Below are 24316 nucleotides of genomic sequence, written 5' to 3' on the forward strand. Positions count from 1 at the left end.
CACGTGCAAACACTTTATTAGAACAATGCAAATTAAGTTATATCTGTGCAAAAAATAACTAATAATTGGCAAAAAATGACCTATTGTGGCTGCAATGAACCTGTTTTGCACTGAATATATTTTCAAGATAATAACAATAACGTTCAACCAATAAGTTTCAACAAAATGAGTGCAGATGCGTGAGCATCACGTTGTATCCGTATTTGTGGCTACAATGAGCTGATGCTTTCCTCTACAAATCTTTTTAAAACGTGGTTGTAGATTTGATACATGCTCAATGTTGAGCTTAGATCTGTTTTCTGTTTTGAGAGACGCAACAGCAGAAAAGCCTCACGGAGGTAAACGGCAAGAATCAGTGAGTGTTAGCGGCGTAACGTAAACATTTTCATGAAAGTACAGGCGTTTTGCCATGTATTTATTAATGACGTTTTATGTCTGTGTACTTTGTACTTTTGTACTCTATAAAGTTATCATGTAGTGTGGGGAGTGTTCGTCCTGAAACCACAAGGTAGCCGGTCCGATCCCTGTTCTCTCCATAGTTTCATGTTGAAGTGTCCTTGAGCAAGACACTGAAGCCCCAGTGCTTCACAGCAGCACACTGCTCCTTAATTACTAAGGATGGGTAAAATGCAGACAGTAATTTCCCCACTGTGGGATTAATAAAGGAATAGAAAAAAAAAGAAAAAAGAAGAAAAAAAAAGTTTTATATATATATATATATATATATATATATATATATATATATATATATATATATATATATATATATATATATATATATATATATATATATTATGATTTATTCTCCAAAAAACACGTAGTGTCCGCCTGCTTATTAAGGTATAATAGCACAGGAAGGCCTTGCCTTAACATTACAGACCTCTGTATCTTGTAATTATTACCTAGCATCCTGTAACTAGAAGGCATCCCTCATAATTGTGAGAGACATCTTCTAATTATCCAATCCAATCTTGTAATGATGAGATAAAGATACCAATTTAAAGCCATCAGTCGTGGAAGATGAAAGAGAGAGAGAGAGAGAGAGAGAGAGAGAGAGAGAGAGAGAGAGAGAGATCCTCCAGAGAGCATTTAAGGTACCCTTTGGAGTTGATGCACTAGCAAAAAGGGAGGCATGTCTATTTTTGTTGCTAATGCATGCAACAGTTCCACCATATTCATTTAATTTTCATTCATTCTAATCTTTGTCTAGATTCACATTCTTCTTTCGTAAGTTATATTAATGATTAGTTTTGTGCATACTAATAATTAAATTGTGTAGATGTTGCCTACATTCAGAGATGGGCAAAAATACATCAAAATGTATTTTGATACAAAATACAAAATACCCCTCAAATAAATGTATCAAAATAAAATACAAAATACTGGTGCCAGGAAATGTAACAAAATACAATACATGGATTTTCCGTGTTCTCACATTCACAATTTGGTAGAGCAGAGCATTCAGGTTTGGGCTATATAATGTACACAAAGCTCTGGTGAACCCCACAAAGAGGAAGAACAGTCACAGAATGTCTAAGCTATTAAAAGACACCTACTTGATTGACACTTTAATCATTTTTGGACACTTGGACACTTTATTCACGGTGGCCACTTTAATTGCACTCACCTGGTGCAATATAAATACATTTAAGTACTTTTTGTTGACATTTTGTACTTTTAATTTATTTAATTTAAAATTGCTACTGTATTCTTCTCTTACTGTTTTTTAATACTGTTTATTGTTATTTTTATTTATATTACTTGATTGTTTTACTATGTGTCTCTATTGTATGCACGGCTGCTGTAATCCTGCAATTTCCCCACTGCGGGACTAATAAAGGATTATCTTATCTTATCTTGTTATATATATATATATATATATATATATATATATATATATATATATATATATATATATATATATATATATATATAAATATATATATATATATATTTTTTATTTTTTTATTTTTTTAAATAATCGGGGCAGCATCAGGAGGTCTTCCTCACTCTCAAAGTCCTCGTACTCCCATGAATCGATACCAAAGCCACTGATGTGACATAGCAATAAAAAAACTGCAAAGCTTACAAGAGCATATAAGTCCATTTTACATGTTTATAACACAATTCAACCATAAATGTTGGCTTTGTATCAACAAGACAATGAATGTCTTTAAAGGTATCAACAATAATTTGGTGTATTATTATTTTTTCCCCAAGGAAGGAAAAGGGCTGTAAATGCTGCCACCCATATTGTGCGATTGCAGCGGTCTACCTCAATAAGGATTTTAGTGGAAGAAGAACCATTCTGGCATTCTTGCTGCAGTTCCTTTCTCCACCAAAGAGACCACAGTTGGGGCCAGGAGATGGAGGTTCCGTTTTTTGTGTGTAACTTGGCCCGTGTGCTTTCATTCTCTGTGGCGAGTTCTGCAATTGGAATTCCAAGAAATACCAAATGCAAAATGATACAGCTCACAGAGGAAGTACTCTCTATTGTACTTTCACAGTCATTACCACATGAGCGATTGCCAATGCTTCAGTCAACTTGCTTGAGTTGAGTCCTGCTTTTGTTCATGCTGCTGGTGGCATGCATAGATGCAATATACAAATTAAAGCTCCGGGGATCCAGCGCCAGGCAGACTATGTGAACTACAAGCTTTTCCCGTCCAAACAAATGCAGGCCATGTGATTGAAGAGGCAGATCTCTAGATGTGTTTGCGAGCTATGCAGGCTCGGTTACATAAGGATGTACATAAGGATGAAATTCCCTATGTTGAAACGCAGTTCCCTTTAGAACTGCATCAGTTCTAAAGGGAACTGCGTTTCAACATAGGGAATTTCATCCTTATGTACAAGTGAAAATGTGCCATTATTCTAAAGAAGTTATTGTTAAGATCTATTTTTAAAGCTCGCTTGTGATGCAATAAAAAAAGGTGTTCCTACATTTCACATGTAACTGGCAATACAATGGCACCGTAACACTGCAGGTAGAGGTGCTGAACGCCTGTTGTGCATTAATATAGTATTTTTGTACTCATTACATTTGTGTACCAACATAACTTTATATTTCCCCCTGTATACCTTTTCCTTTATGGCAGCTAAGCTTGTGATCAACATTGTTTTGATAATACAGCGCCTCTGAACATCCTTGTTTCAGGAGATATGAGGAATACACAAAGGGATTATCAGACTCTTTACTTTATTTTGTTTTCTCTCCGCCCTGGAATCAGAAATCCCAGCGGGACCTGGGAGGACGGTGGGGCTTGAAATGGCGTGACAACGAGAGCTGGAGGAGCTAGAGATGACTTACACCTGCCTCATGCCTGTCGACATAAAGTGTGGCCGGGGTTTCCTCCCCTTGGTCTGCTCCAGACCCAGTGAGAGGCCTTCCTATCTACTAATGCGAACAATGGCATGTTAGAAATCTCACCGCAGCAGTTACGACAGAAGCATGTTGATTCTGCGACAACAGATTAACCTCTTGTTTCTTTTGGAGGTTCTCCCATTTCATCAAGGCTTGTTTGGGTGACACAACACCCTTATGGTCCAATTGCTTCATAGGGAACCTGTTAAGTAATAAATCAGACAGGATAGGGTAGACATATGTTCTTATACACAGCACTAATGAGCACACATTGCAGGCTGTGGTGGTGTGTGAATGGGTGTGAATGTTAGTTTGTCCTGATTTCAGGTGCCACCTTGCATGGTAGCTCCTTCCATCAGTGTATGAATGGGTGTGAATGGGTGAATGATGACATATAGTGTTAAAGTCGGAAGACTAGAAAAGCGCTATTCAAGTACAGTCCATTTTACATTACCATTTTACTTGTAAACATCTTCTTGTTTTTCAATTCAATTAATTTTGTACAGCCCAAAATTGCAAGTTACAAATTTGCCTCAGAGGGCTTTATAATCTGATATATTTATAAACTGTGTTTCGGGTATTTTTTTTATCTTAAATACAATGATGTAACAATTGCCTAAAACACTATGTATCGACTGATACAAAGTAATCCCTCACGATCATCACTTATGACCCACTAGAAGTGTGTGGCGGGTTCAGAGACCCTTCTCTCTGCCTCTATCATAATTTGTTTGTCTGTTGTTGCTGTGATTGGGAAGTTTCTGTGTGTTAGCTTTTGGGCAGCCAATAGCCAATTACATGAATATGTATTCATGTATTACATCAGGACAGCAGAAAGTCTTTACATCTTCCGTCGCAAACTAAAAACACATCTTTTTCGACTACACCTTGAATAAGGAAGGTAGCACTGTAGTAGTACTTTAGTAGCACTTAAATATCACTTAAATAGCACTTACTGATAGCACTTTGTAGTTTAACTGTATTGAAGAAATTGTACTTTCTTGTTGTTCTGAGTTTATACTCATGGTTGAAATGCACTTATTGTAAGTCGCTTTGGATAAAAGCGTCAGCTAAATGAAAGGTAAAATGTAATGAATATCTCAGGTTCAGCTTGTGAGCTTACTCAATTTCCACCTACTATATTTTACTGGGTCTTTAAGCAACACATTGTGGTCTTCATCAGAGGAAGTGCGGAGGCTTGGTGGACACACATTGACATCCTTGACATTGAGTTAGAGAAGCTAGTGGAATGCTGGCTAGAAATGAACTGGTCTCAGGGCTTTGGCACTCTATAATGGTGTTTTTAAACATTGCACATTGTCATTTTGAGTAATCCATAGTCATCAGTGCAGCTTTAAGAACAGTTGTTTTACATAGAGCTAGTATTCTTGGGGTGCCAGATTTTCTCTCACAAAAGAAGGATCCATTAAAGAATTGCTCATTCCAATGAAATTAATATGAGTCATTTTGAGAAGCTGGATCTGAGCTGTAAACAGCTCAGATGAAACATTGCAGAACATTGTGTTTGTATGTCTTTCATGCCTCAGCAAGACCAATGTTGTGATAAATACCTTTACACTGAGTAACCTATCGGTGTCAGTGTGAGCCTTTGTTTGACTACATATTGTTTATTCCTGATTGGGTCTTATCAATCACGAGGTGTCCGTCCCTGATTCCTCATACTCCTATCATGTGCCACTTTTCAGGAAGAAAACAAACAGCATCAGATTAACCACCGGTTAATTCAACATGGATAATAAATGACATGTGTTGTCTATGAAAGTAGCTGCTGTGGAGTTACATTCGTTATTATATAATGCCTTTAAGTGCAAGAGGAAAGTTGTGATTTGAGCGATATGCAAGCGGTGTATTTGCAAGTAGTCAGACCCACGGAGCAGACATTTAAAGGCATGGTTTGCTGTCTAAAGAGGGTGATGGACTTAAAACAGGAGGAGCTTTCTTTTTTTCAGGTTTTGAAAAGTGAATCCAATATGGAAGAGCCTTAAACTTGCATTATTTATACTGACCAGCAGGGGGCGACTCCTCTGGTTGCAAAAATAAGTCAGATTGTAGAGAAGTCTATGAGAAAATGACTTCTCATTTGATTTATTACCTCAGTAAACATTTGTCTTTGTCAATACAGCATGATGTTCATTTCGTAAATTATGATCCATTTATAGTCAAATAGACCACAAAGCAGGGTACGCTATTGGGTGGGCTTACTGTGATTGACAGGTCTCTGGGAGTTTGTTGTGTTCCAACTGTATCCTCTTGTGTGTTTTCAGTTCATGAAAGTTGCCTGGAAACATTTTGTTCGCCTGATAATGTTTTGCTGAGCATTCGGTTCATCTCTTGTGTTCATTCTTCCCTCTTGTGTCACTTCTGACACCCAAAAAAACAAGATTGCCATGACCAAAATGTCAAAATCGAAGCTTCAAAACCGCAGTCCACAAACCAATGGGTGATGTCATGCTGACTATGTTCTCTTCTTATATGCAGTCTATGAGTAAAACATTGTAACTGTTCATTTTTTTTAAACTAATTTGTATTGTGTGATAGAGTAACAGAGCAAGACATAGGCTACAGTAACGTAGTAGCAGCGCGTATGCAGTACGTCCATTTCTAGAATGGGGCTAAAACACCTCTGTGTCCGGAGATTGTTTTCTCTTGAAACAAAAACGTCTTAGTGTGGATGTAGCCTGGGCAAGATTATTTTCCCAGTGGATCTATCTGGAATGGGCGCTCTAAATGCAGACCATGCATCCACATGCTTTTCTAGGGGACCTGTGCAAGACATTCCTCTCTTATCCAGCCAGCGCAGCACTCCAGATTCATTACGCCAGTGAGTTTTCTGTCAAAATACCTCTGGGCTCCACGGTAAGACCCTTGCTGACAGAAAATAAATGCAACTGAAGATAAGATAAACAAATCGTACATAAACCAAGGGTGCAATTTTGAAAATCAGCTGTTTGCTCAGTTGGCTAAGCACTGTGGCATCGCAGGCTCGAGGACCACACCGTACCACCCAGAGGGTAACGGTCAGGTGGAGAGATTTAACAGGACGCTCCTGCGAATGCTGGAAATGCTCCCAGAGAGGGAGAAAGCCAACTGGAAGGAGATATCTATGCACAACGGTACGGACATCCCCCGACTTACAATTGATTTACTATTCCAGCTGACACTGGGACCTAAGAGACTGGAACCCTCAGACCACCAACAATACATGAACAAATGGAAAAGTAAAATGTAAGGAGATCTGCAGAGAGGGTTTAAAGTCAGAAGCTCTGTGCTGGAATGAATCCCAGGGGTGGAACAGGCAAACTCTGCAGACTGGATCAGTCAGGAACAGTTTCATTCCTCCACCACCAACCAGTGTCCACAAATGGCCAATGTAGGGACATGACGGCAGATGACAGTTCAAAATCCAAAAATATAATAGTCTTGGCTTTCCTGTCTTGCAGGCCCCTCTACACTGACAAAGAGTTGTTAGCTGAAAACCTCTTTTAGAAGAGGCTTTCTTGGGGACCCTTGCCAGCATCTCCCGGTAGCATAGGCCCTGCTCAGACCTGGCAACACCATGCATCTTGGATGATCCGATCACATGCGGACAGCCTGAAATCAGTCTCCACATGCATTTTGAGGGACCTCTCATGATCCGCTCTGAACGCAAATAAATATGTAGCCTACTTCGTTTTCTTTTGCGAAGACCAAATGCGTTGTAGTGTTGCTTTTGGAGCCGCAAACCATTTGGTATTCCTGCTCAATATTAAACTTCGATATGATTTGTTTCAAACATCAAAACATCAAGGAATATGAACAACGTCAGCAAAAAAATCAACTGGGTATTAGTTGAGATGATTTTTTCAGACATTTAAAACTAGCTGTGAAAACAAGTCTAATAATAAGGGTTACAAATGCTTCCTGTGGCAACCTGTATGCCATCTCCTCTGCATGTGTAATTATGACTTACTCAGAGGAGTCCTTGCTCTCAACACGTTGCATATTGCATGCCTCTAATATTTTGGCCATAGACTATACGAACTGGATGTAGTCACCATGACCTCATCCATTGGTTTGTGGACAACTGTTTTAAAGCCTTGAGTCTTTTTATTGCAACCAGAAGTCACAAGTGAGGGTGGAGCCAAGCATGATAAAGAGGCATATTTAGGCAATTAAAAATGTTACAATGGAACACTCTTGTGAAAGGGTAAAAGTTCGAGGACGCTTCTGCATATGCTGGAAACGCTCCCAGAGAGAGAGAAGGCCAACTGGAAGGAGATATTAAACAAGCTCATCTATGCACAACAGCACAGGAAGAGTCTTCCACCTCTTGTTCCGGACATCCCAATAACTTACTATTGATTTACTATTCCAGCTAACACCAGAGACTGGAACCCTCAGACCACCAGCAATGCATGAACAAATGGAAAGTGTAAATGCAAGGAGATCTGCAGAGAGGGGTTAAAGTCAGAAGCTCTGTGCTGGAATGAATCCCAGGGGTGGAACAGGCAAACTCTGCAGACTGGATCAGTCAGGAACAGTTCCATCCCTCCACCACCAACCAGTGTCCACACATGGCCAAGGCAGGGACATGAGATTATTAGTTGAGATTATCTTTTCAGACATTGAAAACTAGCTGTGATAAAAAATAGTCTAATAATAAGGGTTAAATATGCTCTCTGTGGCAACCTGTACGCCATCTCTTCTGCATGTGTAATTGACTTACTCAGAGGAGTCCTTGCTCTCCAACACGTTGCATGTTGCATGCTCATATTGTGGCCATAGACTATTTTTTTTACAATCAGAAGTGACAAGAGAGGGTGGAGCCAATAATTAATATGAGGGATTTTTAGGCAACCAAAAATGTTACTTGACACACCCTTGTGAAAGGTTACAAGTTCTAAGATGAAAACAAGGACAACTTCCAGACCGAACAAAGCCTGTCAATCACAAGACACGCCCTAGCACACTCCTCTTTAGGGTCTATTTAACTCTAAATAGACCATGATTTACTAAATGAAACTCATGTTGTATTGAAGAATACTTGAAACTAGAGATTGAGAACATAAACCCATGTTTACAAAGTTTACTAAGGGAATAAATCAAGTGAGAAGTAAAGTCAGTTTCTCATAGACTTCTATACAACCAGAGGAGATGCCCCCTGATGGTCAGTAGAGAGAATCCAGGTGTTTAGACACTTCCACATTGGCTTCACTCGGCAGAACCAGAGACAGTACATTCACCTTTTATTAGTGTACAATTTAAGTTGTTTTGCAGCTTGAGATGTTGATAGATATTTTGTAGCGTTATACAATATCATCGCCAAAAATATAGCCAGATTGTGTATCATATTATAGTTCAAATGGAAGAGTCAAACAGGATAATGTCAACATAAGTAAATACAAATTATGTAGGTTGTTTTAAACATTGTTTCAACGTAAGGAATATACAATCTATTTGTGAACAACTTGACTTGGATAACAGCAGACAACATGATGGCAGGTCTGGACCACTGGTACATTGTGGTTCTTGCATGAGAGACCCATTGTTCTTAAGGGGAACTTGTTGTCTACCCTGCAGTTCTTAAGGTTATATCTGTTATTCAGCTAATTTCATATGCTGTAATATATTAGCTATATTGCAACTCATTTTAAATTAAAATAGGATGTTTAATATTTAAAAATAACACTACATTTATTGATGGTCCCGTAGAGCAAAACTGGACAGCTCCTTCCACAAGGAGTCTCGACCCCTCTCTTTGGCTCGTGACTGGAAAGCTTTTGTTTTGAAAACTCGCAGCCGGAAGCTAGCGTCACTACTGCAGGTGGCTTGCTGTTGACTGTCGGCTCATAATAACGCGCAGTGAGTTGAGTGGCACCAGACACGCGCAGCTCCACCGGCTGCGGCTCATCGACATGTTTCCTGAGGAGGACTGAGGAGCTCGCGAGGGACGCTGTGGACTTTTTTTTTTGACATTTTCATTTTCTGATGTTTCATGTGTGATGGCTAATGTGTCATCGGTTGATGTGGGAGTTTTGTTTCTCATCGTGGTGACAGCATCTTTGGCAAACGGTGAGTAGTATAATGAGACTGTAGTCTTTTTACTGCTATTTTTATTAAACGCAAATTATTTTCACGTAGACTATAAGTAGCCACTTTATGATCACAGTTTGCGTTTGCATATTGCAAGATATAATAAAACCAGCACAGCAGTAAAATTGAAGTCTATTCGTTGTTGCATTTTTCAAATAACTGCTTAATTAATCACTCAAATGGAAAGATTATGACAAGTGCATGTGTCAGGTAACAGGGGCCGTGGGCTCCTATTACCTGACACAGCTCCTTTTTGAATAGTTTTTTAAATTATTTGTAACAGGGTACGCACAGCGACATGTTTAGTTTGTTTAACTTTCCTCAATTAAGGCCTGCATGGGCAACATATCAGTATTATATCAATATCATGATAAGAGATTCCTAGATTTTGGAGATACCGTAATGTTAAAGGCTGAATGCAGTACAATGACCTACTTTTCTGAATTTAATCTGTTCGAGCTGTTCTTTTATCTGCCTTTACACGCTTAGTCCTTATATTCACCATAATTATTAATCAAAATTAATTGTGTAAATATTTTCTGAAAGCACTTGTAGTCAAACCAATATCGTCATTGAGGTATTTGATATGCAACATATAGTGTGTATTCGATTTTGCCCATAACGCCCAGCCCTATTGAGTTAATCCACAATTAGATAATCAATGCTCTTGACCTGTCCACCAATCGGATCAGCACTTTGCTGGCAGCAAGGACTGCAAACAGTGTTGATAACCCAATCATGTATATTCTTAATTTATACTTAAAATGAATTAATGCATAGTTTTTAATGCTCCAGCAGGTTCCTCATCTCGCAGAGATGTGACCCAGAGGAAGGAGTTGGAGGCCGCGGTGGCGCTGCTGCTGCCCGGCAGCGCGGAGCTCCTGTCCGGCGGAGAGAAGCCGTGCACGGCCTGTGACCCGCAGGGCGCCAGGAGGCGGTCCAAGCGGTGCACGTGCTACAGCTACAGGGACAAAGAGTGTGTGTATTACTGCCACCTGGACATCATCTGGATCAACACACCAGAGTAAGAGCCTCACAGTGCTGCTGTGCAGCGCTTCATTCCTCATGCTGACTTTACTTTACCCTTCTTGGGCCACATGGTGTCATGTCATGATCTCTAAACTTATTTATTTTTTTAAATACACTTTTTTTCTGTTCGTTGTGCAGTTATCAATGTTTTGGTGTCAGGACAGGGAAAAATATGGAAACCAGGTTTTTGTTTCCTCATATCAGGATTTATTCATAAAGATTCGATGTAATGTCACTCATTCAGCATTCATTTTGCATTCCTGTCATTTTAAAAAAATGTAATTTAATTGGAGAACGTCTTCACAATCCATCAAACATGAAACCTCAACATTGCTCTTGATTTTGCAAGTTGCAAACTTAAGTCCCTTTGAGCTCACCTGCATTGGGTGATGATGAAGCCCGCTTGCGGCGCCAAGCACGTTAGCAGACAGATTTAGCGCCTGAAAGCTGGAGTGAGGTGTGACAGAGAGAAGATCTTCAATTTAAGGGAAGGGTCAGCGGCTCTTGCTTTCTGAAACATACCTGCATAAGATCAAAGACATTGTGTCCTACAATGTTACATCCGTGTGTTTTTACAGTTGCACATTAATTAAGTTGGGCGTTGATTTATCTTCCTTTGTTGCCCTGGAGTTATATCATGTGGAATGAATCCAGCTGCAGGCAAAATGCCTGTCATCTGTCACTTGGTGTTGGTATATTGTTTGCTAATGTGTTGCAGAAGATCGATAGCTCCTTTTTTGACTTAGTAAATGAGCCATATTCTTATTTCATTTTGATGACATAGAGTCGACCGTTTTCACTGAGGACATTTTAAATATCTTTTTGTATCACTCCATGAATCCGAAAATACATACATACATAAAAAAAAGTGCAGAATATAGAAAGAAATAGAAAGTTTGGATGTCAGAGCTGCTGAAGTGGAGATTTCTGACTCTAAAACTAATTTTAAGTTTTGTAAAAGTACATACAGTTTGAAGACACTACAAGGGAACAGAGTACACTAATTAATAACAGACATCAGCTTGAAACTTCCCCAGTTCATAACTTTTATGAAGACAAATATTGTGTTCCAAGTTTTCTGAGATTTTATGTTTTAATATGCAAATGAGACATTATGTAATAGTAACGTTTTGGTGAAATTTGAAAGAAAACCATGTTTTTTCCCTGTGGTGTTTCATCTTAGTGTGTTTTAAGTTATCAGCTTTCCTCGATACTTCTATAGTTTACACATTTACTTGAATTGACGTTTTATTTCTCCCATGTGGGCTCATTGATCAACCTTTGACATGAGGATCCGTTTCCCCTGAGTCTTATGGAACAGCTGTGGTTAGCGTGAGAGCCGGTTTGTGAAAAGGTGACTTAGTTCTGACTTGAATTCATTACTTGAGGTTTTATGCATCGTATGGGGCAGCTTCTAAAGTACCTGCAGCTGTTCCAGTAAATTGACCTTTAGACTTTACTCCTGAATATTCAACTTCTTATAAAATAAAACAGTTTTTGATGTCGCATTGCTTGGTACTAGAACCGTATGCTCAAACATCATCAGTATTCTTTTGAAACGTGTAAATGATGTGTATTACAATCACTGATTTAGATTTTGTTCATAATGTCTCTTAAATCTATTTTCAGTAGTGATGCTAGGAATGAGGTATATTTGTCGGTATCTCTGTAGGCGAAGGAGGAAGTTAGCATCACTGGTTCCCTCGACAAAAAGCCAATGGGATTGTTCCATTGGATTTTGAATTATGGCAGCAAATAAACTCTGTCAAACCAACATTTATAAAAATGTATCCATTTCGTTGCGCAAGACATTTTTCTCAAATTAACACCTCTTTTATGAAGTGTGAATGCAATCGTAAAGTCAAAAGCTAATGTTAGGCCACACAAGCTACGCCATGGTCACATGATTTATGGTCTCCACCACTATGCTAAATTAGGACTTTTAGCGATGACATCTAGTCATCTCGTTTAGACTCTTGTTAGCATCTGTCTTTTAAAAACGTTACCTTAAGTCTGTGTTAACCACAGACATTATCCCAATAAACTACTTGACTTTGAGGAGAGGGAACCGGAAGACTCATTTCCGAGTTTTAAAACCTCATCACGCTCTGGCAAATCATAAACACTATGCAAGCTCACAGACGGCAGTTTCATTATCTTCACATTCTTTGGAGGCCAGTGTAAGGTTAAGGGTTATATTGTTAAGGCCGTGACATCGTGGCCCGTGTCGGGTTTTTGGCGAGCGTCTGGCGTTGTGGTTTGTCTCCCACCGTTGACACCCGTCTGCCCTTGTCGGAGGCTATTTTGGCCGATTCAGAATGTTGATTGGAAGAGAAACGGGGGGTGAGGAAAGCAAGCAAACAAGTAAAGACAAGAGGGCACACAGAGAAGCCTCCTCTCACCTGATCGTTCCGATACTCAAACATTTTCTATGGCTATCTGGAAAGAAGCTAAGTTGTGAGTGAGAGAGGTACATCGCTTCATGTACGTATCCTCACAGCGGCTTGTGTCTCTGCATACTGTAGGTCTTCTGGTTTCCAAGTAGACCGGTTTGAATGACAAAACCGCCACCTGGTATGGTTACTTGCTCTCAGGTTGGCGCAGAACGTATTCGTCCTATTTGGCTGTTGTTTGGCAGTCGGCCTTCATCACCGTCAGTTCGTTGATGTTGGTTGGCCTTTGACCTCCACCTCAGTTGGGAAAGTAAAGATCAGGCGTAAGGGTCAGATGCGTAGCTTACCAACAGCTGGCAATCACAAATCATTACATGCAATTGATGCAGCTCTCGGTGAAGCTTCGCTAAATAAATCACAGCTAGGTGGTGTCTGGTTTGTCCCCCAGACAGAAAGACGGATTGTCAGAAAATAACTTGCCATGTCTCGTTTCCTAGCTTAGTTTCACTTTGGTTTAAGATTATCATGAACTTTTCAGTGGAGGTAGAGAAATGTCCCTCTCTGTCTAAGATGAATAGTTTCTATAACACGTTAATAGTATCAGCAGGAATATTTTTCTCTTTAGAAAGCTCCTCCAGAGCCCCAGGCTAAGTAGTGCTGACTGATTAAACTAACCTTCATGTGTAAAATCTGTTTAAAAAAAAAAGTTCCAACTATTTTGGTCGGTTAAAAAAAAAAGATTTGATGTTGCAAGCCAAGTACAAGGTCAGAAATCTCTATATCAGTGCGTAAAATATATACATAGACTGTCATGCTTAAATAGATACTTGCTAAACAAAGCCAGATCCTTTTGGAACTTTCCTTTAAGTCCCTTAATCTCCTGAAAGGGGAGCACTTTTTGCAGCGCGTTCAAAAGAAAGTACAAACTGTGAGAAGAGCACATTGCATTCTTTTGTTCAATGCCGTTTGTTCTGCAGGCACACATGGCAATATAATATGATCCATCCTTTTTCTGTATGTGCTTATTCCTTTTCACAGTAATAAGTGAAGGCAATCTCAGCATTTAAAGAGATAGTACAAATCACATTTAATTTGTCAGGCGTTTGCTACTCCCAAAGCATTATATGTCTACAGTAATTATAGGTATTAAAGTAAATTAAAAAAAAAATTTGCCAAGCGGAAAATCTTTCAAAGGGAATTCCCCCTATCTTGGAGTTTGAGGTGATATTGGGTCACTGAAAATATTTGTTTTTCTTTTTAAATATTTGTTTTACTAAAATGTGCGTCCTCCTGATTCACAGAGCGCCGCCCTCGCTAAACTATCAACTGATCCAAAAAAAAAAAAAAGTCACGGAGAAAAGTAGAGCTTAATTCTGTGTGGAGTATACATTTGCTTTCACTGCTGTCTGACCTGTCTGCTTGATATGTGGCGAGAAGCTATCAAACAACAAAACATGTAATGTTGAAAGACTCTTCCAGAACAAACACACAGCATCTGATAAAGTATCAAACTGCAGATGAGCGAAGACGAGCGTTTCCTCAACTGAGCAAAGTAAATTAGACTTTCACAAAGTGGATCAAGTCTCCAAACTCCAGTACTGCTGCATGAGGCAGTGAGGAGTCCGCTAGTTAAAACGGATCCGTCCTCTGAGTGTGGCAGTGTGAGGACGCTCAGTGTTAATGAAGCATAAGATATGTGCTTTAAATTGAAGACCTCACATGGGGATTGAACCTGCTGCCTTACAGTTTGAGGACAATCACTCTACCACCTGAGCTACAAAGACTGATAGGAAAATAAAGTCCTCTTCATAAGAGTTTGATAGTTATATACAGGTGAAATAGCAATACAATGTCAAGAATTGTCTTACAACAAATTATAGTTGTTGTATATATAATATGACTATATATACAACTTTAAAAGCTGTGATATCAAATAGCTTTTGCAGCTCCAGATACATTTTTTTTGCTGGAAAAAAGGGCAAAATGGCTCTTAGGATAGGAAAGGTTGCTGACCTCTGGTCTAAGCCAACCAAAGTCACCAGATAACACGGCCATTTGTTCAACGGAAACACCATGGAGCCTTACCAACAAGACCAGTAGCTCACTTTCCGCGAGCTGCTTTTGAGCTGGGACTAAAATACAAAATACTAATAGCAAACCAAAGCGGTTTGCTTTAGTTTGTCACCAAAAGACGCTGTGAGGAGCAAGAGGAAGAGAATTCCTCAACATATACCACGTAATGACTACGTGGCCCCTCGTCACCAGAGCATTACCCCCTAACAAGCTGGTGTCCTGTGGAAAAACCAGTCCAGGGTATTTTCTGCCTTCACCCACTGACAGCTGGGATGGGCTCCAGCCCCCCTGCGACCCTGAATAGGACAGAGGTCGCGGCTGATGGATGAGTGGAGGTATATATATATATAATGTGCTTAATGGGGCCACCATGCCCGGCTGTTCGAGAGTCATTCTAAACGTTCCTACTGGGCATCTGGTGCCGGTGTACCTCTATCCGTGTCAGGCTGTGAGACGTTGTTAATGTTCATCTTGTTGGGGCCTCACGTAATATCTGATGATGTATCAGGCTTGTATGATTAAACTGTGGCGCATTCAGGGAAGCACAGTCGTAGTGGCGTTTTTTGGTCATATGCGTTGGTGTTTGATGAGCTAGACCCAGCTAGTTGGGCCACTTTGGCCCAGAAGAGACAGCGGTTGGTCCTTGAATCAGAAGGTTAGCGCCTCGATCCCCAGATCCAGGAAAGACACTGTACCCCAAATTGCTTCCGTGGGCTGGGCCACCTGTGTATGAATGGGTGAGTTAGTCCTGATGTGCAGGTGGCACCCTGCCATCAGTGTATGAATGGGTGAATGATGTAGTGTCAAAGCCTCAGACTAGAAAGGCAGTACAACAGAACTAGTCCTTTTCCCTGATTTTCTCTGCGCACATCCACGCTGTGATTTCTGCCTTTGCCACTGACGTAGTGTTCTGGGTTTGCCTGAAAATCCTCCAAAACCATCCAGGTCAGGTTGTTGAAGAGAACCACTGCAGTACTCGGTGCCATGTGGTTTTACTTCACCTTATTGTTGATGTCATTTTTTTTCCCACCACTTAGGCTAGCTGGTTCTACATCATAATTTACAGCCATGTGGAGAGGAAATAACAAGACTTGAGGACGGGGCAGTGCGAGTAGCTTACCACATGAACGCAGAGAGAAACCGCAAAGCCCGCCTCTGTCCATCATTCTTTACTGTGCTAACCGAGCTACCTGCTGAGATCTGGGAATGTGGCAGCATCCACATGGCCAATGGGGGAAAAGACGCAGAGGAAAAGCAGTTCAGACAATGAAATAGTTGTCAAGATACTTTAAATCATTTGGACCACTATTTCCCAAACTGTCCACTGTAAGCATTTATAATAGTTTACAGACGGACCCACAGGTCCAGCTTTGACCTATGACCTGCCATAGTTGTGCATGCGAACGCTTTCCTTGTACTATGAGGAATTATTACCAACATTTCGTTTGGCCTTTGAAGAAGAGGGTGATGATTGGCTGAACTGTTGGCTTGTTTCTGAACTTCGGACTGCTTGTTTGATGTGGCGGGTAGTGTTTTACCACAGATATTGTCACCATAAATAAAAACAATTGGCAAAGATATTCCAAGTTGGAATGCGTCTGGGCAATATAAAAATTCCCCTGATGATTGACTGCTCACCATGAAGGGAGTCTTGGTCTGGCTTCTCTTTGTGGATGAGTTTGTGGCAGACTTTGGTATTCTGTTGGATCGTCAGTTTTAAGATAAGATTTGTGGTGCATCTATCTTTAGTCCGTATTTTCATATTGCACTTCTTACAAAGCCCTCCGTTCACATTCTGTGGCTCCCCTTTTTTCGTAAAATGTAAAACTAAGCAATTGCCAAATAGTTTTATTAGTTCACCTTCTCTTAACCTCGCTCTCAAAGCGAGTCGCAGTGACGTACCAAGAAATACTCTAATATACTGTACCACATGAGTGCTCCTATACAATACCTTTTGTTCAAATTACCTGGTTATAGTTTATTTATTGTCAAGTAGAAAAGCGGCTTTAAAGAGAATCCAAACCAAAACATATCACCTTACTGGCAACATGATTTATTTAGTAAAAATCATTTTCCTTTTACTTGTGATTACTTTAAAACATACTTATTGAATTAAAAACACACTGACTTCATTTTAGTAGGTAAAACTTTACAATCTACACAATCTAACAGCCGGGAGATAAATCATAATTCTAAAACTTATGCTAAATAGTTGTAGGGACTATTTTCAGATACATATTAGACGTTACAGTCTGTTGTACTGGACTGCATTACTCTGAAAGGTGTTTACCATATTGTGTCCCCATCCTGTGGCCAATGGTGGAGGACAAAATATTAGAAACACCTGTCAGTATAATGCAGTCCAGTATTACACTGCTGGCCACCAACAAAAGCCTCTAAAATCACCATGGAGTTCTATTTATTTCTCAATGACAAACTGTTAAACATTATAAGTCTAGTAAAATATGTAGTCCTATCTGTCTGGTCACTCCTCACTGCATGTGTGTGTGTGTGTCTGTAGGCGCACTGTCCCGTATGGCATGTCCAGCTACCAGGGCTCCCTGCGTGTGAGACGCTCCACTGAGGCCGAGCAGCGGAGGAAGGCGGAGGCGGCCCAGCGCTGTGTGTGCACGCGGCAGGCTGACCCTCGCTGCAGCAGCTTCTGCTCGGACAGGTAACTAATGCTCAGCCGTATTTGTTCTTTTTTAGGAGAGCATTTGTCCTCCACCAATAAGCGTTTTTAACATCTGTCTCTCGGGACTACAGATGGAAAATAGCCTCTGGCACATTTAACAGAAATGCTTTTATTATTTTGCGCACTGGCCCCTTATTAAATAAACTATTTAAAAAAACAAAAACACTTTTAATACCAAAGCACATGTTGAAAACGTATCAAATTGGTCTTATCGTATCAACGTATCAAATCCGGTACTATTACTTTCTGGAGTCGTGCAAGTCACTGCAAATATTTCAGAATAAAAGCCTTGTGTAAACCAATGAAAGGATTCTGTCCCAAAAATGACCACTACAGGGTTTTTTATTTTGAATCAGAAACATAAATTGTTAAGTTAATTATAAAAATACTACTCCTATGTCTAAAACATATTGTACAGATGATTGTACAGACAATCGGAACTGTAGTCGCTAGTATGATGATCAATCTACCTTCAAAAGATTATGTTCGGCATCCATACCTGCTCAGGCAGGCAGTGCTGCTGCACTAACCTGTTACAATATGCCCGGAAATAGAAAACAACCGCAACGCACACGTGTTGCTCGCGCAGGCAATGTGGCCCCGGGCGTAAATAATATATATATTTAGCTGCTGGTAACCATGTTTATCCTCTATTAACAGTGAGAGGATAGGTTCCAAGTTGTTCCAAGTATATCTTCATACAATACGGATAGCTGCTGGCCACTGTAATCATGTCTCCTCTGTCCTCATCCAACTCCAATGAAATAGATGGGGTCAGTCCTCAGCCAATGACTCTCAGTGCATGATGGGCATGGGAGTATTAAATAAAGAGGGACCTCAAAAAATCTGATCCTATCCTTTTTGTTTTCATGCGTAAAACCACCAACTGTTATAAGCACTTTCAAAATTGGATACAAATTAGCCGAAGTGGCTAAATCACATGTGTGAATAGACTGAAGAAGTTTTAAGTACCACATATTGGAAGAAAAGCCTTTGGTTTATGATGGTCTTTGAACAATGCCTAAATCCTTATGTGTCTGTTTTTTCCCCAGCAGGAAGAAGAGGCCAGCCCTAGCAACGCCTCAAACAGACAAGAGGACAGCATCTCTGCGCAGTGGACCTGAGATGGACATATAAGTGACACGTGCATGACCCAGAAAATGGACATGACTTGTCTTTTACATGAGGCATCCTATTTCTACCCCGTGGCTGGTCATCGGACTGATGGATAACCGCGAAGCTTCTTGCACAATAAACAGAACGCGAGAGGCACCAGCCTTCTCTTACCGCCTGCGTCTGCTCAGCAGGTGTGGAAAATGTTTTTCATTATTTTGTCACAGCTGAGGAATGGTTCACATGGCACGCTTGTGTCAACCATGAAAGACTTTGGTAGAGCTCACACGTGTCCATGCCGCTGGATGGGAAGGCCCCTTCAAGAGCTGCTGCCATCCCAATCCACCACCTCAACGCATGCTGTTCAAATATTACATTCTTTACAAATTCACAATTTGTCGCAGTCACTGAAACGTCCATTATATAATTTTTTCATTAGATTGTTTCATTAGTTTCAACACTAACTGTTGAAAGCATTTCAGTGAATTACTCCATTTTTCCGTGAGATTTATTGGAGGTGAAGGGACTTTTATTAAGCTGTATCCAAGTCTTGTGAATATGAAATGTGTTTCAATATATAGGCTATAAATTATATTTTCGTACAATACCTATATGTACAATAAAGGTGTATAATAAGATGTTGTGTATAGAATTATATATGTGATCATACTAATCAACAGTCTTCTGTAGTAAAGAAACCAGTCAAGCAAAACATTGCAGTGTACCATATAGAAAATATATGGGGCGCATTTTTTATCATCTGTTTACTCTTGTACTATTTGAGCTGGCGACTATTTTTCCAATAAACCGAACACATGAAATGCCTTAACACACCCGGGGCTCGACGAATACACGACACAAAAATACTAAATACTTGCCTGTGAATATTATGTGCTTTTATTGTGAAAGGTAAGATCTGGTACGCTCTGCTTTTGTCAAGGTTGAAAGGAGTAACTTAAGTTCGCCGTCTTGGTTTCAGACTGTGTGTTGTGGTTTTATGGATATAAGAGCAACTCAACCCGTTCCACACAACGTGATTAGTTGATGCCTTTATTCATAATGCTTTTTTCCTGTGTAATATTCACTATTTGTGCAAAAGCATTCATGACAAAAGCAACTGTTCGGGAAAAATATATTGATGTGCAAATTAAAAGCACACAAAGAAACTTCGGTCAACTCTGTGTAAAGGCCTCAAGGTCCTGACCAGACATTGTTCTCACTAAAGACAAACCATGAACTGGAAGCTACCTGATGGTTCAAAGTACAGTTTAACTGAGGAAAAAAAGCGCCAATGAACTCGGGCCACGTTTACGCTCAGTCAAATCTTTCTCAGTGCGATGCATTCAGGGCAGTCTTGCAAAAAATCAAGACGGCTTAAGCGGAAAAACACACAACACTCGTTGAAAATGATTACAAAATGCCATTTCAGGCTGCTAAGTCTTACTCCGTGTGACAGGTAGAAGTTGTGGTTTGTTGTCAGCAAACTGCCCCATCACAACCGCTTCAGTCTGACAAAAGAAGCGCATTGATTTCTTGCTTGATTGTTTAAATATTCTGATGCACATCTGACTTTATTTAAAGATGCGCTGCACACTCAAATGTGCTTTTTTGAGCTGAAAACCAAATTACATGACTGTACTGTGATGAACTGCCTCAGTGCTGTTTTTAATATTGACTATAATATTGTTAATATTGAATTTCTTTCCAAATGTATACACAACCAGTTTCATTGGTTTAAAACCTTTTACCAACATTTTCAAAATAATGTGGTGGGTGGAGTTAGGCTCGCACCTTGGGCTGAAGTTACACTTGAAGCATTTAAAATGAAACGTCCCCCTATTTAATGTGCCTGTAAAAAGGGTGTCTGATCAGAGGCTGCCTCTACTGAGTTCATATAAGGAGACTGACATCATGTCCATCATGATATCATGCTTTCTGGTAATTGCAATATGCATAGGCGGGATAACACTAATGATCTGTGGTTCAAATATTGTATCTGCTCATGGACTTCAGGATCAAACTATTGAAACTACAGAATATTCCAGCTTTGAATATTTGTGAACATTATTACAGTTTAGTAAATGGACCTGTGCTTGTAAAGCACTTTTCTAATCTTCCGACCACTCTAACGCTACACATGAATCAACCAGCAGTTTATCGTAGATCACAGCATTAGATCAAACCCATAAGTCAGATTGATATCCTTATATTAACCAATAACAGTGTAGTGCTTCTCAAAGAAAGCCTTTCATATTGATCTAACTTGCTCCAACACTAAATGTTTGTTTTTAGGAGTTCTCACAACCTTTTCCAAACCCTAACCAACAGTTTATGAACCATAATTACAACCACAATCTTAGCCAGACCACGGTAGCCATGTGTAGATGTTGAAAGAATAAATGATTTAATAATCATTACGTATTAAACATAATCCACGGCTTTTCAGAATTGTTCAACATCAACGTTCGGATTTTCTGGTATGTTCACCATGGCAGAGGCAGAATTTAAATTCCTATGTGCCCACTTTGCCCGCAAGCGGCAGAAATGTTCAACTGACGACAGTGAAATATATCTTTATGTGAATAAAATGACAGAAACAGTTTTCAGTTTTCTCTGTGGTTGTTCCTGAGGATCACTGATTACTGTCTCATTGTTTGGTAATCATGTTAGGCACCTAGATCAAATTTAATTCAATCAAGTTGAGCATTCTTGAGATTCATAATGTTTTCAACTTCTAAAAACTCTTTAGATTTTGCAGGTGTCATGAAAGTGGGGGCTGTTTGTTGCGAAGACAAAATAAACATAAAACAAACACAGATGCTCGACTTGGAATTGAACATCAATACATTTTCAGAATGGACCAAATTGTGTTAGCAATTATTGAGAGTACTAAAAGCTGGTACGTTCTGCTCAGTCTGGTTTTAAGATGCTATTTATTCTTTGATTAACATTTCCTGACTGTAATCATCATTTTTATGGTTTTATGGTTGTTCTCAGATATTTGCAGAAAAACGTGTTACTTATCAGCAAAGTAAGGCATTGGAACATATCTTATTCACTCAGCCATAACTAATGCTGAACAAAAATGTGTTTGCATAAAGTATAAAGTACGACAAACGCCTACCATCGTCTTCGTCGGTGACGTTGTTTTTGGCTGAAGGAACAATTTCTATCGTGTGACGGCTGGAAGCAGCTGCTGCGCTGCACACACAACGCCTCACCTGGAGGAACTCACAGTGCTGTCTCTTCTAAAACACAATGTTTAAACAATATAATAACAATAATAATAATACAATTGATTTATAGAGCGCTTTTCAAAATACTCAAAGACACATTACGAACGTTAAAATCATCATAAGAGAGCTACACAATAAAAACATAGAACACACAATCACACATCAAAAGCAGTTCTGAAGAGGTGATGGTTACACCTTTGTGTTTAGATGCACCCGATCAGAACTCAGCATGTGTCTGCACATGTGTCTCCAGTTGAGACTTCAATGAGACCTGCCTGATTGGGTAGTACTTGGATATATTAAAGGAGAGGCTGTAAAATGGTGAAAGAACACATTTCATTTTTAAAAACGTAATAATAAAAGTTATTTTTGCTACTTCATTGTATTCCCTGCTGTAATAGTAGACTTGTTTGATGACAAATAGAATTAATAAAAAGCTCTACTAATTTAGAAATTCTTCACAATTAAACTTTTTGTCATTTAAAAGCTTTTATTTTGAAATTACAGATGGGTAGGGCTTTGAAAGAGGGCAGGTCTCAGCTGTGCTCCAGCCCGGGTTTTCCTCCTCTCTTCCCTTTGCTCCCCTCTGGATATGAACTCCCGTGTGGGAGTCAAGATGATGGAGACCTACATTTGATAAATTGTCCAGATTGTGCCCACATGTGGTCCACATATCTCTGAAATCAGAACTGAATGCAAGAGGCCACCTTAGTCTGTGGTCTGGCTGATCAGATTCCGATGCGCGCAACATTCAATCCCAGAGCATACAGACTAGACAGTTAATGCGTCTTGGCGTGATCAAATGATGTAATACGAGTTTCATAAAGGAGTTGCTCTTATGCCAAGCGGCCATCTCTGACCAGCCAAGTTGAATCCTCATACCCGACTACTAAAATATTTTCAGTTCATCATGAAACTGTGGCGGGCTTACCCACACTGTGGCAGGCTGAATGTCAGATCACTTTGATTTCATTTGAATGAGGCCACACAATGGTTGACTATGATTGGAAATAGATCCAACAGGTTAGACATTATCGCTAATAATCGCTGACCGTGATACCTGGCTTAGACGTCGCCACTGTATCACCATAACATCTGAAAGTGGGGGGACAAAAAGTCTCTCTGTCCGTCTAATCCTGTCACGTAGGCTGTGGAGAGACATGTGTAGAGACATTGCAAATGTCTCCACTGCTTTTGCCTGCATGGTGCATTGCGTGAAAACAGATAGGATACATAGGATGAAAAGCTTAAGCTCTGCAAAGCCAAATGTTAGCAGAGTAATACAGCTTGTCCGACTTTGCCACCATGCATTTGGGAAAGATGTTCAAACATGAAAGCAACATGGGAAGGATATGACTTGTTGAAATATGGACGGGATTAAATTATGAATCCACGTCCAACATTGTGAAGCCAAAAGACATCACCGATACGGAAAAATGTGCGCTTGAATTTGATGTGATCTCTTCAGTTTAGGCTTACACTATTTCATGTGAACAAGGAACACAGAAGTCTATACCGGAGGTTCAGTACAGTGTGGAACATTTTTAACTTTTGGAACAAATCACAAATCAATCAAACTGAATCTTATCTCACAACCTGCGCTTTTAGCACTGGATATTGTCAGTTTTTACTATTTTTGAACATCATTTGAGGTCGCAGCTGGGATCTCTAAAGGTCAAGAATCATAGTTAGAAATACTCATTGAAATACATATATTCATTTAATTTCTGAAAATTCTGGTTCAGCCCTAAACTGCTGCCATGGTTTGGGTTCGTATCAGGCCTCACTCTCCATTTAGCTCTTGTTGGGTCTCCACCAACTCTTAGTAGTAAATAGAGGTTGTAACAAGCGGCAACCTCTGGTTCTGCCAAGTGAAGTTAATGCGAAAGTGTTTTAAAACTTTCAGGGTAGTCCTCTGATTGTATAGAAGTCTATGAGAACATGACTCTACTTCTCTCTTGATTTATTACCTCAGTAAACATTGTATACATGAGTTTATGGTCTCAATCTATAGTTTCAAGTTTTATTCAATACAGCATGATGTTCATTTAATAAATTATGGTCCATTTCGAGTCAAATTAAACCATGAAGTGGATATAATTTAGAGGGGCCTACTGTGATTGACAGGTCTGTGCAGCTCCAAGACCCGTGTACGGCGTCTCTACGTCACTCCTCCAAATATGCTGACTTCTTCTGTCTGTTCTGTTCATTGAGAAGAAAACAGCATGCCGACGGACGTAATCCAAGATGGCGACAGCATAATAGACAAACTCAAGGCTTCAAAATGTCAGTCCACAAACCGATGGGTGACAAACTCCAC

General features: G+C 39.8%; 1 protein-coding gene across 1 annotated transcript; it reads left to right on the plus strand.

Annotated features, from left to right (window-relative positions):
• Positions 1 to 9362: 9362 nt before the first annotated feature.
• LOC306736315 (endothelin-3-like) lies at positions 9363 to 19567 on the plus strand. Its single transcript, XM_079217933.1, has 4 exons — positions 9363 to 9436; positions 10253 to 10481; positions 17474 to 17626; positions 18700 to 19567. The coding sequence occupies exons 1-4, from the start codon at positions 9367 to 9369 to the stop codon at positions 18782 to 18784; spliced, it is 537 nt and encodes a 178-aa protein (XP_079074059.1). The 5' UTR covers positions 9363 to 9366; the 3' UTR covers positions 18785 to 19567.
• The last annotated feature ends 4749 nt before the right edge of the window (positions 19568 to 24316 follow it).

The sequence above is a fragment of the Taurulus bubalis genome (assembly GCF_910589615.1).
Source record: "Taurulus bubalis genome assembly, chromosome: 5".
NCBI lineage: Eukaryota > Metazoa > Chordata > Actinopteri > Perciformes > Cottidae > Taurulus > Taurulus bubalis.